This window comes from Amblyomma maculatum, chromosome 4, assembly GCF_055883805.1.
Source record: "Amblyomma maculatum isolate TAMU_Amacu chromosome 4, ASM5588380v1, whole genome shotgun sequence".
NCBI classification, from domain to species: Eukaryota; Metazoa; Arthropoda; class Arachnida; order Ixodida; family Ixodidae; genus Amblyomma; species Amblyomma maculatum.
In genome coordinates this window covers 108,899,513-108,915,311 of record NC_139347.1, presented here as the reverse complement: position 1 = coordinate 108,915,311, position 15,799 = coordinate 108,899,513, and the positions used below count along the sequence as shown (strand labels likewise).

The 15,799-nt window shown below is 45.8% G+C and overlaps 1 protein-coding gene across 1 annotated transcript in view; it reads right to left on the bottom strand.

Moving 5' to 3' along the window:
• Positions 1–11,864: 11,864 nt before the first annotated feature.
• The window catches only part of LOC146191933 (cell adhesion molecule Dscam1-like), a 135,955-nt gene continuing 132,020 nt past the window's right edge, over positions 11,865–15,799 (bottom strand). Inside the window, exons 25-27 of the mRNA XM_084600404.1 lie at positions 15,204–15,346; positions 13,874–13,937; positions 11,865–12,022 (exon numbers count right to left, since the gene is read on the bottom strand). Coding sequence (XP_084456530.1) covers positions 11,865–12,022; positions 13,874–13,937; positions 15,204–15,346 — 365 coding nt within the window. The remainder of the gene's footprint in view (positions 12,023–13,873; positions 13,938–15,203; positions 15,347–15,799) is intronic.

Here is a 15,799-nt window from a genome sequence, read left to right as displayed (position 1 = left end):
ACACTGTAATCTCTAGCCGTATGATATGAGCAGCCGAAACGCGCGCCCAGAATCCCTTGTGTGCCGGGAGTACGGCGTCATTTCAGTGTTGCGCCACATAGCAACACTGATGCTTTCAGCCGAGATTAATACACGATTCAGGTTATTAATACACGATACACGATTCTCCGCAAAACCCATAGGGCAAATTTTAAGCCGACAGTTAAGCATATGCCTAACGATAACGCTTAACATTTAGTTAATGACATAATCTAAGCATGAAATACAAAGGCTTTCATTTCAGCGCTGCCTTTTTGGGAAGCTTACTGCGTCTACAAGGACTTCAACGGCAGGGCTAATAGTTCGCTGTAATTATGCGTTTGGAAATAAGTTGTAATTGAGTTTTACATTGTTGAAATTGTTCAGAGTTGACTGTATGAGAGAGCTTGAGTCGTAAGTGCCTTTTTCTGCGACCATAACGAAGAAGTCCGAGCGGCGACTACGAGTTGAGCAAGTTGCGTCGTCAATATTATCGGAGCTTCCATTGCTCTACTGCAGACATTATCAGCTATAATGATAAACACTACTATCATATCAGAGATCCAACAATTAAGACCTCCAAGGCAAGAAATACAGATCCGGGTTTTTTTTCGACCAGATCACATCACAAGGCCTAACGCGCAATAACTCACCCGTGGCTACTTCCTCTTTGTAGCGTCCCACAGCGGGTGTCGTTTTTAATACTTTGCGTGGGCAAACCGTTACATACTTTAAATGTAGAATGTTCTAGTGTTTTATACAGCACAATGGTACAACACCAGCATTATATGCGATTCGACGATCAAGGCCAACGTTTGCAAACTTGCCGAAAAATTTGAGTGCGAAAAGAGTGCCTTTGCTTAATGGAGGATAATATATGAAGAGTTTCTTTCACTTCCTACGACATGTTATTCATTCCCTGCATGCTCGAAGTTCTGTTGTATGGATTGGTTCCAGGGTCGCACCTACTATGTGATATTTTTCTGAGCCGCATAGACAGACACATAGAAGCAAACCTCAACTAACTTCCTCCTAGTGTATTATAGACGATTTCTAGTGTTCTCAAAAATAGATAACACACATTTTAAACGTGTTTAAGTAAAATAGTTCTAGACGGAGCTTTGTTTTTTACCTTGCAAAACAGCTAAAGCTGTCTTTAGACATCAACCTGAACTTTGTGCCTGATTATGTCTGCCGGTATTCCGCTCGCAGAAGCTGAAAACCGCTAATTACGCGCAATATAAAACTTTGAAACAAAGGGTTGCATTTCCTTGCCTTATGTCGCTCTCGTAGAAGCATGCCTCCATAATACTCAAAGTGTTTTTCATATGCATATTGCTCGGCTGAAAGCGTCGGGGTTCCCCGAAACCGCCTTCTCAACACATTGTGTGAGGCTCGCCGGTTTCATTAGCTTCCACACAGCCTGCAACAAGCACATGCGTAAAAAACGAAAGGTTGTCGTATTTACCTACGTGCATAGAATATCTCGGAGATTCAAAAATCTAGGTAGGTGTTAACGATGTGTGTGTCGTTTTCTACGCCCTCGCCAAGCTCTCCCGTTTGTGTGCTGCCATTAAAAAATGGCTGGTTGCTACATCCTCCGTCAGCAAGCGTGTGGCGTCAGGCATGTAAATAGATATGCTGAATGCTGCAAAAATGTTGTATACAAAATTCCGATGACCTGTAGGCATGCGTACAATGAACAAACTGCGCGGTGACGAAATTTACGCCTCATGGAACATATGAATTCTATTAGTTAAAACCGCCCTGATCTGGCCTACTTCTCCAATAGCAAAAGATTAGGAAAACGTAAGCGAAGTGTGCTGAAATTCGAGAATGTAAGTGTTCTTTTTGCACACTCAAGCCAATTAACGTGCGAAATTGAGGAGGTCTATTGCACTGCAAAATCATGTGACTGCCTTAAAAAGCCCTGAAATTTCATTCCCTGAAGAAAAATGATTTTGTCGTGTGCTTCCCTTAAGCCGAGGTTCTCAGCTTTGCTTACGTTTTATCATGCATGCTTGCATCTCTCGAGTAGTATCGTTGATGCGCCATCTAGCTTTGATTCACTTGTAACCTCCCCGTCTTTCCGGCTTTTAGCGGTAATTTTTTTGCGAACAAGCCATTCATTTGCGAGTGAGCGTTTGGGTCGTGTTACCTTCTCTGCCGTGTCCGTCTTTTTCGCACTCGCTTGCAATAATGTATCGTAATACCCAATTGAAGCACAATAAGAGGCCACAAAATTTTAAGGCGAAAGCTTTGAAGAGCTCATGACTCGCCAGCGTGCCCGTGCGTGTGTCGTCTGCGGGAACTGTCCCACTTATTTGCGAGAATCCGCGAGATAACGCGAGATTGAGACGTCATCACCTAGTGACGTCATCGGCAATGACCGGATGCGCCATGTTGATGACATCACATCTGATCACGTGTAATAAACGTAATGTTCATGACCGATGACATCACAGCTATATTCACAAATGCGAAACGTATCTTGACTGCGTGCTTGAATCGAGGAGGAGACTTATGGCCGCTATGACGTAAATAAGCCGTCGGCGGGGGTGACGCCGGAACCGAGTTGACGGCGCACTTGCCTCTGCTTAGTTACGGGACAACTAAGACGTCCGTCAACCACAGCTTCTGTGGAGCTGTGGGGCTCGATCTGTAGCAGCCTCCGTTGTCCCTTAGGGGTTGTCAACGGATCGCAACAAATCTCCAGAATTTAACGACAGCAGTCGTGACGGATGACCCTGATGAGACGGCTTGCGTAACTGTCTGCGTGTCATACGTTGAGAAGACGACAGGGTGAATCCGAACATTCCCTGCACGTAGCTCGCCGAGAGGCTGCCGCACAGAGATAAAGAGAAGCACGTCGTTGCGAAACGTATCACAACGTTGGCATCGACTAATGACGTTTAGCAGGTTTAAATGTCTGCCTAAGCTTTTAATCTTCCTTTGTTTCCTTCAAAAACAATTGTCATTGTGTCTAGCCAGTAACGCCTACACTTTCACTTCCGATTATTTTACACCTGTTAACGGTTGAAACCCACCGGTCTCCGCGCTACTTACTTCTAAGTGGTGCTGCTGCAGTGGAAGGTGTGGCGAAGAAGACAATATGGTGTGTGCGTGGTGGTGTGCACGAGGTGATGTGCGCGTGATGGCGTTAGAGTACCGTGTGATAGTGTTCTTCTTCGAATGCAGATATTGTTGCCTGAGTGTTGCGTGCAGCGATGTGACGACTTCGGATCGCCAGCGTCTCAAAATCTCCTTCGACTGCCTGACCATCTACCAGTGAGCTTCACTTGTTCTCGGCGCTGACCTCGAACCGTGGTGAGTGTCGCGAGAAGCTTGTGAACGCACATATGCACAGGAACACCCCTCAAAACGCTGTAATTGAGTTGTGCTACACGGACCGCCTCTCGCGTCTTGGTTTTTTACGCGCTTGTGCATCGTCTAGAATAAGGATGCGGCGTCTGAGTTATAAAAGCTTCTGTCTGCGTGTGTGCGTGTGTGTGTGTGTGTGGTCATCTTGGAAGAACGCGGTGGCGAACCACCACATACTGGCGAGTCTGCCAGGATTAATTTCGCTGACGCTTCCGCCATGGAAGAACGCCATGGATCTGAGAAGGTCTTATTAGCAGGGAAAGAATTGGGCATGAGCGGGTCCACTTTAAAGCATTGGGTTGACGAAAAAATTACCGACGATTACGTTACTTCCTAATGCGAAATTTGAGCACAGCAAATAAGCTGTTTCACCTTTTCGATAAATTGCGGCAAAGAAATCGAGCAACACATGTATGCGCTATCACAGAATTCTTTTTTTAATTTTTCACACGTATTCCTTTAACAAAGACTCCCTTCTCGGCGGTGGCGATGAGCTTCTGCTTCAGCCTCGCTTACTGTTCTGGATTCTGGCGGCGACGGCGCTGGGCCTCTGCTCTGGCAGCTCGTTTAGCAGCAGCAGCAGCAGCAGCAGCAGCAGCAGCAGCAGCAGCAGCAGCAGCAGCAGCAGCAGCAGCAGCAGCAGCAGCGGCGGCGGCGGCGGCGGCGGCGGCGGACGGAGGACTTCCACTGGTCGTCTCGCTCATGGCTCAGAAAGAACTGGCAGATAATTTCGCAGTGGCGAACGGCAGCGGCAATTTTGGCTCGGGTGGTGCACATATACAGATCCGCCGCCACCGATCTGGCTCTCTGATTGCCACCGAACAGGGGTTGCATTGGAGGAGGAGCGAAGAAAGGAATTAAGTTCGAGCCGGCGCTTTGACAGCCGGAGACTCGCAGGAAGAGGGGGGAGGGGGGCGGCGTGTACACCCAGCGGCAAACGATGGGGGCAGAAGCGCGCGCAGCAAGCGGACAACGCGATAAAGGGAGGAGGGAAGAGAGCAGCGACTGACTGATGCTGCTGACGCCGATAGTGAGTCAACCCCAGCTGCGGAGTTGGTTTCAGGGACAACGCCGCCGATGACGACGCAAACAATATGATACCCTCGCTTCCGTAGCGCCAAGAACCAGGTCTAGCCATGGGAAGGTGGTCACGTATTCGTCGACGTGCCGGGGCCTACGTGAAATAACCGGCGTGTCGGCAACTGAAGAGCACCCTATCCGCCACACAGGAACAGGGGGGGGGGGGACCCTCCCCTCCTCTTTCTGCATGGCGGCGACGGTGTTCTATGCGGTCACGTTATCTCGACTCTCTAGCGGCGTCAGCGGCATCCAGCGGTATCAGTCGGTCGCTGCTAGCGCTGGGGGGATGAAAGGGGGGCGGAGCTGGTTACGAGGCCGACGCCGACGCGAAACCCAGGAACGGACGCCAAAGAGCTGCGCTCTAAAACGGGTCCGAGAGAGTGATGAAAGCGCTCGTTAGCGTGACGAACGTGCTCCCGAGCGTGAGGCATGTGCTAAAGAACATGAAATGAAGGCTGAAGATCATGACATAGCGCTCAGAAGAATTCAAGCAGATTAGCGCCTGCTAGAATTACGACTGCCGTGGAGAGATCGCGTCCCAGAAGCGCAGTCTTCTTTAGGGCCCGTATTCCGAGTTTGCGTCGTTATCGGAAGTGTCGCAACCTCACTTAACCTCGAGTCATGTGAATGGTAGAAACACCACAACCGGACCCCATTACCACTTCAGTTTCTGGCGTTTTCACCAATCATATGATTCGAAGTAGGGGAGATGGCGACATTTTCAATATTGACGCAAACTCGGAATACGGGCCCTGGTGCGAACTCTGCTGGCAATGAGACGCCTGTTGCATCGGCCAATCCATCCGGCCCGCTATAATTCATTCCACTGTTCAATGGGACACGAAATGATTTAGACGCGTACTTACAGTTGTTCGAGCGTGTCGAGCTGTGTCATGAGTTTCTTCCTGAGAAATCAGCCCTTTCGCTAAGTCCTTGCCTTACGGGATAGGCTCTGAATGTGATCGGTCGGCTTCACCCAGTTTCTGAACTGGACTGTAATCAGCTGAAGGCAGCGCTTTTGCAGTGGGTTTGCTACACCGCAAATGAATATCATAAAATATTTTGCAAAGCTAAGCCAGAATTTAATAAATCAGGCCTTCAGTACATATCATGGCTGACTGGCTATTTCGATCACTGGCAAGAAACGGCCAAAACAGGGAAGAGAGATGTGGTCCACTTCGAGCAGCAATTGATGGGTAGGAAGAGCCCAACCTTACATGTTTTCCTTAAGAAGCGCAACTGTGCAACCCTCAGAGCACTTTAAGCGACAGATCACTTCCTGAAAGCACGAGGGTTGCCCAATTCTGGCAAAGACAAATCTCCTAAGGAGTAAAAAACTGTTTCTGTATCGAAATTACCCTTTCCGAAAAGAGGCTAAGGGGTAAACATTATTGCTTCTCTACGAAAAGCAGGGCACTGTGCGCCCGAGTATTGGTCTCGGACCCCAAACATTTCGGTTGGGACTGGCTGGAAATATCAAAAGCCTGGCCATCACGTGGCAAAAGTTCAAGCTTCCTGCATATTGGATCCCAAGAATAGAAACGATACGTCAGAAGATACAGCTGGATATGTGGTTCTTCAGGTTGGTGATCGCATTCCTGTTGCTAATGGGACTGCAGCCCGCTCTTCAAACGAGCAGACTAGTGAGATGCCAGTCACTAAAGGACTTCTAGAAAACCATAACCCATCCCTTTACTGTGCTTCGTTGCACTGGTTGTTCCTAGAATAGTTGGTGCTGGACGCAAACTTTACTGAATCCAAAATTCTTGTATTTCTGCTGGACAGCACTGTTCGCTACCTGCCAGAAGCTACGGCCTTCCTAAACACATTCTTCTTCACGGGCACAGTACGTGCATATTGCATGGCGGACCCTTTACATAATGTTGTTCTTGGGAACATCGAAGAATTACCGTCTCTCTTCGACCTAAAACAGCCAAAACGTCTGCAGCCTGCAAGAACGTTTCGAAGAGCAGGACTTAACGCCTCTGACTGAAGTGGGAACTTCATCGCCAGGTACGAGGACGGAAATCTCACATCATGTGACTTTCGAGAGAGCCCGACGCAAGCAGAACGTGATGATTAACAGGCAACAAGCCCCACCGAGCGAAAATCCTCCATGTTGGATGCTGAAAGCAAGCATGTGACAAGCCATTTAGGGAATTTGACTTGCGGCTATGAGGCCGAAAGAATAATAGTGGCAGAGGATGCGAAACATCAAGTGTCCCACTTAGCAGTTGTAACGATGTCCGCTACAACCATCAAGCACAGTCTGCTGCAAAAGCTCCAGTACAATGAACAAACGTTACGTCCATGCTTCGCGGCCGTCGGCACCACAGTGGTAATTAGAGTGCATGAAATGCAATATTTCTTGAACTGCGGAACATTGTACCGCAAGCACTAGATGCCGTGCGGGAAAGAACAGGAACAGCTTGTTGTTCCGACACAGCTAAGAGAAACCCTGCTTAAAATTGCACATGAATGCATTTTGGCTGGTCGTCAAGTGGTGATGAAAATGACTGGCCGTATACTGGCTGAGCTTTTTTGGCCCGTAGTACAGTCGGACACGAGACACTTTGTCAAGTCGTATGATGTTTATCAAAGGACAGTGCCCCGGCACCTCATTGGCCGTGCTTCTTTGTGTACCACCCTTATTAAAACCCCATTCACGCGAGCTGCTGGAGACATTATTGCCGCCACTCTAGCCCACATCACAGAAAGGCAATCTGTACATACTGACTATGGTGGACTTCTCTACAAGATAACCGGATGCCATCGCTTCACTTTCCGTTGAAGCGAAACAGGTAGCGGGAGGACTGCTAGAGGTGTTTTCAAGAGTCGATATTCCCTGTAAACTTGTGAACGATCGTGGCTCTAATTTAATTTCTGAAGTAATAAACGAATTCAGCCACCTGTTCTCGGTTAAACAGCTGGTGGTCCCGCCCTATCATCTTATGACGAACGGTATGCTGGAAAGTTTTAACAACACATTGAAATGCATGATAAGACGCATTTCGGGCCAAACGTTCATCTTAATCTCGTCCCTATATGCCACTTGCGCTGCTCCGAGTGGAGGAGGTATTCTCGAGGAGAACTCGTCCGAGGAAACGCCGAGGGGCGTTCATGAATCCGAATCGGCCCTGGAGTCGAGTAGCGGCTGCATTCTCCGCTCCATGGAGTGGAGGTGGAGCGTCGAGTCGAGGCGCGTTTGTGAATATGGACGTGATTGTACTTTACTTAACCTTGGCGTTCTGGCTGCAGTTTTCTTTGATGATGTTTGTAGCGCGAACGCATTTCTGCAACGTTTCTGCATTACGGAAGCCTAACAAAAATAGCAGTGAAAATAACACCCTCAGATCTTTATAGACTTTATCTAGAAAATAACTATTTCACCATGCTAACAATTCCACAGTCAGAAGAACCATCATACAAAGCCGCTGATGAAACATAAGCACTAATTAATATAAATGTTTATGTGAGTCTCAGAGAAGATAGTTCAGACTCCCAAGCTCCCAAGCTTGGCTACTGGCTGATGTGAAATAGATTGAAGAATTGATGTGGTAGAATTGTTTCTTTTGAGAGAGTATATCTGGTTGTCACTAGTTGTATCACATAACGTAACATTTTTTGCAAGGTAATCTGTATGATTTGAAAGAGACATTAAAGGGGAATGCACAGTTTTTTATGCACATAGTTTAGCATGCATATTAGCAAATATGCTCATTTTAATTCAAGACTAGATTTCGAAGCCGGAAAATTTGTAACATATCAGAACATATGGCCCCTTCAAGAGTTGATTTGCACAAGTACAGAATAATGATTTACTGCTCTTTGTTTTAAACGCAATACTATGTAATTGCGCTCTTGCTGTCTTACTGTCTTGGAAGGCAGTACTATAGCATAACAAGGAATGCAAGACGTATCATGGCTAAATAAGAGCAAAACAGATGATCAGCGACAACGAACACTCTGTGTATTTTGTCAGTCTTGTTGCACATGTAACTCTACGTCGCAACATGCTCACAACAGCTGCAGAAAAAAAAACGTTTCTGTTTCATTTAAAATTCCCAAAATTCCACCTTTTTCTTAATGCCTTGTAAAATCTAAAGATGTGATTTTGCTTTTGCTTAGTAATCTTGATGCAGACAACCGAGTGCATGGGCATCATCATCGCTTCATAACCGATGTAACCATTTTGCCTTGTAAACTTCATGAGCAGCAGATAGGCTGATATAGCTTAATATGTGCTCATAAATATACGAATAGCAAGGGAGCCATGGAGCAATAATTTTCATTTCATTCATTAAATAATGAAAAACATATGTGGTCCTGCGAAGGTCATCTTGCATAGAAGACTAGGTGGCTCCTTGCATGGCGCAGTTTCAAGGCGTTTTTATCCGGGTGCTCGTTCCCAACGGCGAATTCGTTATGAAGCATAGAGCGCGATATGCAGATAATTATTCAATACCTGTACGCGTTGCATAAAGAAACACTGAGCGCATTGCGTGTATTTTTAAAGTTTTTTTTTGCATTCTCTCCAGACAGTAGTGGACGATTAGTGCACACTACTGCGGAAGGAAACGTACCCTGACTTTCTCGCTTTGAGCCTAGAAGGCGCCATTTGAGCATGTAATAATCGCATTGACCAGATCGAAGCCAATCACAACGGCTGCATCAGATCATACCCCTCAGTTTGACTACATAGACTCGGGGGTTGATAGCACAATGAGGCTTTCAATGAGCTAAGCCATTGCACTTTTTTAGGCTACATGTAATTTCGAATGAAAAACGATAGAGGGCAACTACTGTACGCAAAGTTTTGCAGATCACTCGAAGCGTACACGTAAGTACACATCACAAAAGCTGACAATGAACGGAAGGCAGTGAGCTGGCGTTGACGTAAACAATGTCTAACTGCGTTAATGCCATCGGCACTGTTCTGAGCTCAAGCCTACCCTACGTACCTTTTTGTAGCATATTCGTCTGTGCAGAGAATATTTCTGCTCTACGTGCGCTTTGCAGCAGGTCGCAGACGCGCGCGATGGAGCGGAGGGCATCTGTCTATCGATAAGGGTTAATGGGCTGAGGGGAGGTGCGCGTGGGCCTTGCCGCCATGATGGCTGACTCGGCCGAAGTGCGGAATGTGGTTATCGGACGCGTTTACGCATTTTAGAGTGGCAGCATGACTGATCGAAGGGATCAATAGCAGATCATTCATAAACAGGACGTACCTGTACATGCTTGTCGCAGCCGCTTTGAGTTCGGAAGAGATCCCAACTATATATTGGCATTTTTCTTAATAATTCATGAACTATCCTTCATCACAAAAAGAAAAAAAAGATACCAGTAATCTTCTCAAGGAATATTCTATACGTCGTATATAATTTTGTAATTTATTTCAACGTCTCATTTACACAACACGACAGAGATTATTGAAGTGATATGTACAACAGATTTTACAATGTACAACTTAAAAGTAACCGAGTAAAAGCTGGAATAAAAATTATAATCCCTTCCCTTTAGCCTAATAGCGTCTAAGAACATCACCCCCTCCTCGCCCACATTTCTGCTTTTCTGCGTCATTATGATATTCTTATCACCAAGCTCTTTGCGCTTGTTGTGATATCTTAATATTCCACGTACTCACTTCAGGTTGCCGTATCGATGTATAAGGCCGCCCACTTAAAGAGTGAACACGCGAGCGCGTGGCCATGCTCTTCAGATCTTTACTGCTTCCGAACCGTCCGCACCTCGAAACAAAGTGGCAGCCCATGTGAAACACCATCTCCAGGTCTGTCTGAACGTGCGCTGATTTGCTGTTATGTACGGGACGTGTAGCAAGGAGCAGCACTTCAAAGAGGATGATTACCTCCTCGCGTGTTGAGCCTCAGAGTGAATGACTTCGTACCATCGATCCAATGCGCACACAAAAAATACACTACATCGTTTATAGCAACATCTTTCAAGAAGGTTCGTTTGATATTCTCCATGTGATGAAAATGGCACGCAGTGTTTGTTCGCTGTCAGGCTTGACGACCTGTGTTTACACGATGCAAGGTAATCTATTATTTCTAAATAGATGCCTCATTTGCACCAACCTTTGTTTACGATCACCGTACAGCCCTTACCTCGCAGCGATAACGCACAGGCTGCTTACAAAAAGGGTAAGTGCCGGAACAGCACTTATGGGCACACTTATTGCTGCTCGATGAAGGTGATTTCCGCTTTTGGTGATTCCACGCAATATTATCACATAAGTAAGGATAAGCAATTCGACAGAAATGAATCCAGTGCATTAAACCCAACATATAAAGGCGCAAATCTGAGTTTAAACAAGGACAGTGTCGATTGCTGCTTCATAAAGACGGGGTTCTTATTAGTGCGCCATATTAAAAACAATGACAGCGCACTTCTCAATTTTGTTCATCATTCAAGAATATGGCTTAATCATAAGCTCAACTGTAAAGCGTGAAAAAAAGTACGTGTTGCCATTAGTTCTACTACTGGCTTCATGGTCGTTTTGCTTGATAGCAAAAATAACTCACCCAAACATTTTTAATTGCTTTATTCACAACAGGCTGAATCACTTTGTTAAAAATGCAACGTTCCTCACTCCGTGTTTCCGGTATTGGCGTGTTTGGCGATGCACACAACTTTGTTGTCCATGTGTCCCACATTGTAGACAAGAAGCACTGCGCAATCCAGGAGAGTTCACAACACCTTGATGGCGAGAGCTTGTGTCTTCCCAGAAAAGAGTTGTTGGTTTTGTTTGGTTTGATTTGTGTGGTTTAACTTCCCAAAACGACGGAGGCTATGAGAGACGCCGTAGTGGAGGACTCCGGACATTTCACCCACCTGGGCAGACACTTCATTATTACTTCTATGAGAATATTTACCACCCGTGACAACTTAACGGTCGTGTTCGATCAGTACTGGGTATATGTTTATGAAATGTCAATATCTAGGAATGCGCGATTAAAAATCAAGCTGTTTTTTTTGTGTAGGGGTACTAAAAAATATCAGTATTTCAATTGATGTTTTTTTAATTTCTTCAAGAACTAGGTTATTGATAGGGGCCTTAATTTCAGTCAGTTGAAAACACTCTCCCTCATGAAAGTACTAAAAGATGGTCACGTATTTTTCTGTCCGACCAACGTCAATCATAGACCTTGACCCTGGAAAGACGGGTGCATCGAGCTAGAAATGTAGATGTTCTGATCGGGCACTTGCTCTAGGCCGGCGATGGTTAGTCTTTGCAGTTCTTTTCGTTCCAGTATCAGCAGACACCTCAAGCTTGTTTTAGCGAGGCGCCAATGGTAACACTCAAGTTTACCGTCTCTTAGTTCGGTGCGATATAAGTAGGCGGCGTTGATGAAGTGTGCTATCCGTTAGCTGGCGAAGTCGAAGCGTCGCATGGGAGGCCTTCTTAAACTGCCCGATGAGATGCATCGGTCACCCGCCAGGCTCTCTCCTGATTGACTCGAGTTGCTGCCATACTGCTCACCATACTTGTCCTGAGGAAGGACTGAGTGGCTGATGCGGCCATCTGTAAACAACAGAACGTTATGAAGTTAGAAATATTAAAAATGAAACTTTTTTTATGTCCCTCAATAAACGCAGCTGCTTATTGTCGGAACAGTGGTTGTTACACCGTAGTTGTAGGTGCACTTTCAGTGTGGTTGTTAATTTTGCAGGCTTTCCTAACATAAACAATCACCAGAAGCGCACTGCCAGCCTAACTATTTGGAGCATTACATCCGGACATGTGGAATAACATTATTTATACACATACGTGTAGCTTATAATATGTGGATAATATTCTCTACGTAGTGTTCGTGTTTAGTGCATTTGGAGAGTTCTACTTTGTAAAAATATCAGTATATAAAGCCGCAGGTCGAGAGTCTCTTAAGCGTGTCAACACCTTTTTCTACATTTGTTTTTTGTTTTTGCGCTGTCTTGTGCCACTGAAATGGCTTTCTCGGATAAAGAAGAAAGCTGCTTTGACAGGCCCTCCTTGCGGAGGATATAAGAACATCAATTCGGCATATCAAAGTCCCTTCTCTGACTTCCATAAGCTGAATGATATGGAGGGGAAGGGTCAGGGCCTGAGAGAGGAAAACTTAACAGCCTACGCTTTCCTGCCTACCCAAACACTATTGATAGGCTTCCATTTCTATGTCCTCTAATGCGTTACTTTACTTTAGTGACATTTTAAAAAGGACTCTTGCTTCGCCTAATTGGTGAAGGCCAAAAGAAAACGTGTGCCACCACGCTCAAATGTGTGCACATATTAGACAGTTTTAGTTTCACGTACGTAAAGTGCCTACGCGTGACCAATGCGCATCCGCAGAAAGTGAAGGGTCTACCTGGGTTTCACGGACGTACGTGAGATTCGAATTTTCACGTCAAGGCCCTCGCGTTGCAGACGTACTCGCAGCGTTGACAACAGGGCGGCGCCTAGAGCGCCCGCTTCACAGTGATAACAGGTTCTTCGCTACTCTCTGGACGCGATATCGTGTTCTAAGCAGTTGCATTCGCCTTCAATGTTCCCGCTCTTACCCTCACATAAAGGTTCAAGCGTAAATCGCTTTTGTTTTCCAAACAGAAGGGCGATTTTGCAGCTGTCAAGCCTGACGGAGTAGCGTTTGCCGTTGCCATAGTAATGGTCTCGCGAGACTGCCTTGGCTTGGACTCATCTTGTATAAGAATGGCTATACTGAGGCTGTCCTACTGAAAAAAATGTATGAGGCAATAACCTCACATTTTCTCACACAGTCTCATTCAATTCACGCAAGAAACCACATACAAAGCGCTTATGATTGCATAAGGTGTCATAATTTCTTGTGCATTATCATAATTTATGAACAATATTTTATGATAATGATGTGCACCGTATGAGCGTCTATGCGATTAGACGAGATTTTATGAGGTTATTGCCCCGTAGAACTTTTCGTTTTTCAGTAGGGTGGAACAATGGCTTCCTTTGGACTCGTCTTGTATTCTAGTGGCTGCAACAGTGTTATTTGCTGATAGAAGGCGTTAGAAACGACGTGCGGCATGCGTCGCGGACGTGTAAATATAAGGGTTTCAAACAACATGCGCGTCGGGTACGTAAACTTCTCACGTTCACGTACCAGAAGCGTTCACGTATGTGAAACTAAAACTGTCTATTCTTCTTCAAAAAGGCGAGTAAGGGAGCACCATTGAAGGCGGTTCCAGTATAGCCACCGTAAGGAGGGTACTCTCCCGAGATAACCTTACAGACGGGATGATCATTCGCTGTTGGCCAAACTGTGAGGGCAAATGCAAATGGAGAAAGAAGTTGCAGAGGAAAAAGAGAGAAGCACGCGAAGACAAATGCGCTGCGTTATAGCGAATAAACAGATGCTGCACTCACCAGCGGCACAGACGGATGCCCTTACGTTAGACAGGGTCGCCCGGGGAGTTATGGGGCAGCTGGTCTGAAATGAGGCGCGACATGCATAGCATTTAGATACCGTGCTCACACCGGCCCCGACGAGGGCTGTCTTACAAAGAGCATTGTCTCGGTATTCTTCTTCTCCCCACCTCCCTCTCCCATGGCATGACATCTTTATACTTCACTCTTTCTGAATACGCTGTGACGCTTTGCCGCTCTGGAACGCGCGAGCTTTGTAGATAAGGGAAGGAAGCCACGATGAGAGGGAAGACGCTGGGCGACAGCAGTGTCATTGCCCTAATTAACCATCGTGCCTGTTCTGCACTGGCGGCTACAGTAATACCAGAAACGTTCTGTCGTCCAACGCGAAACGTTATCCGGTATTTAGGCCTAAGACCCATGTTGGCGTTGTAGCGAATTAGGCTCCACACGACGACATTTTTTTACCCGCTGTCTTCCTCGGAAGCCCAGAGTTCGGAGCTTGCATCCAGTAGGAAGACGTAGAATGTATGCGCACCTTGTTTATTTGTTTTTTACGTAAAGATATGGATGAAGCGAAACCATGCAGAAAACGTTGTGCTTGGCGTGTGCCCAGCGGTTCGTTCAACGCGACGACGAAGGAACCAGAGCAGCGGCAACACTATTTATTGTGGCTTAAGCACTCAAACATGGTGCATAATCGGAGATCACAGTAGCTTTTGTAAAACGGGGTGAAGAAATTTTTTATGTTCTGGCACCATCAGGTAGCAATCTTGATGGATTAAACAAGGTAGTTTTCAAAGAAATTAATATATACCTCGAGCGGCGCCCTATATTTAGACCTCTCCAGAAACGAAAACGGAAGAGTGGTTTTATTTCCCTGTGGAAGTGATCGAAGCTTACTTTGATTTGTCATTTTAAATCGGAAAGAATATCTTTAAACACGACGACGACCTTTTATAGAACGCATTTAGCTTGATGTTGAGGCGAGTATTACAGTATGGAGAAGCTGGACACAAAAGGTCATGTACCAGTCAGTGGTCGTGCTCACTGAAAGAAACGTTAAAGCATGCTTAATGATTTTTTAACGCAGTCACTTGTTTACATCAGCCATATGAAAGACGATTTCCCACTTGTAATTTGCCCAACGTCGGAAACCTTTCATGAATTATTTCATAAGCTTGAATTGAGGTGCTTAGGGAGTGCAACGTTCCAGAAATATATCCAGCGTCTGGAGGTTTTACGCCCTGATTAGCACACCTTAGGTGTAATCTTGAAAAGCAGAGCTCTAAGGTTATCATAAATACACTGAGATCAATGAGCGGCTCACCAGAGTCAAAGAGAGCTGCGTAGACGGCGCCACCGTCGTGAATTGCTCCGAGGTCGATTTCCGTTTCACTGGCTGGGGCTGCTCGCAGTACGTTGTTTCCGCCTCATCGTATGCGCCGCACCTCTGCTGGCCACGTATTTGCTCTGAAATGGTTTAGTCGTCACAGGCCTAAGAAACGTTGAAATAGATATTATGATTGATCGAGTTGGTAAAAATTTAAGAAGAGCGTGATTTTGGCAATGCCGACTCAAATACATACATATCTGTTTGTTTCGTCACTTTGTCCTTGTTGCAGTGTTCTTGAATATTAATGTATCTCTGACAATTCATAAAGCGGTAAAAATGTTTTCAGTATCGAAAAGAAACCTTATCGACAAATGAAAGCGATGTAAATATATTTTCTAGGAAACGTAATACATTTCTTTATCGGTAGTGGTTTTTTTCAGTGAAGTTTGAAACGTTTCTTAAGGTGAAAGCCTTTCTTGTCACAGTAATTGCGCCACCGGAGAATGTGGACAGATCTTTTCACCAACACGCATCAGAAAATCGTGTCCGCACATAATGACAATTAGAAAGACGCACTGCCGGGACAAGAT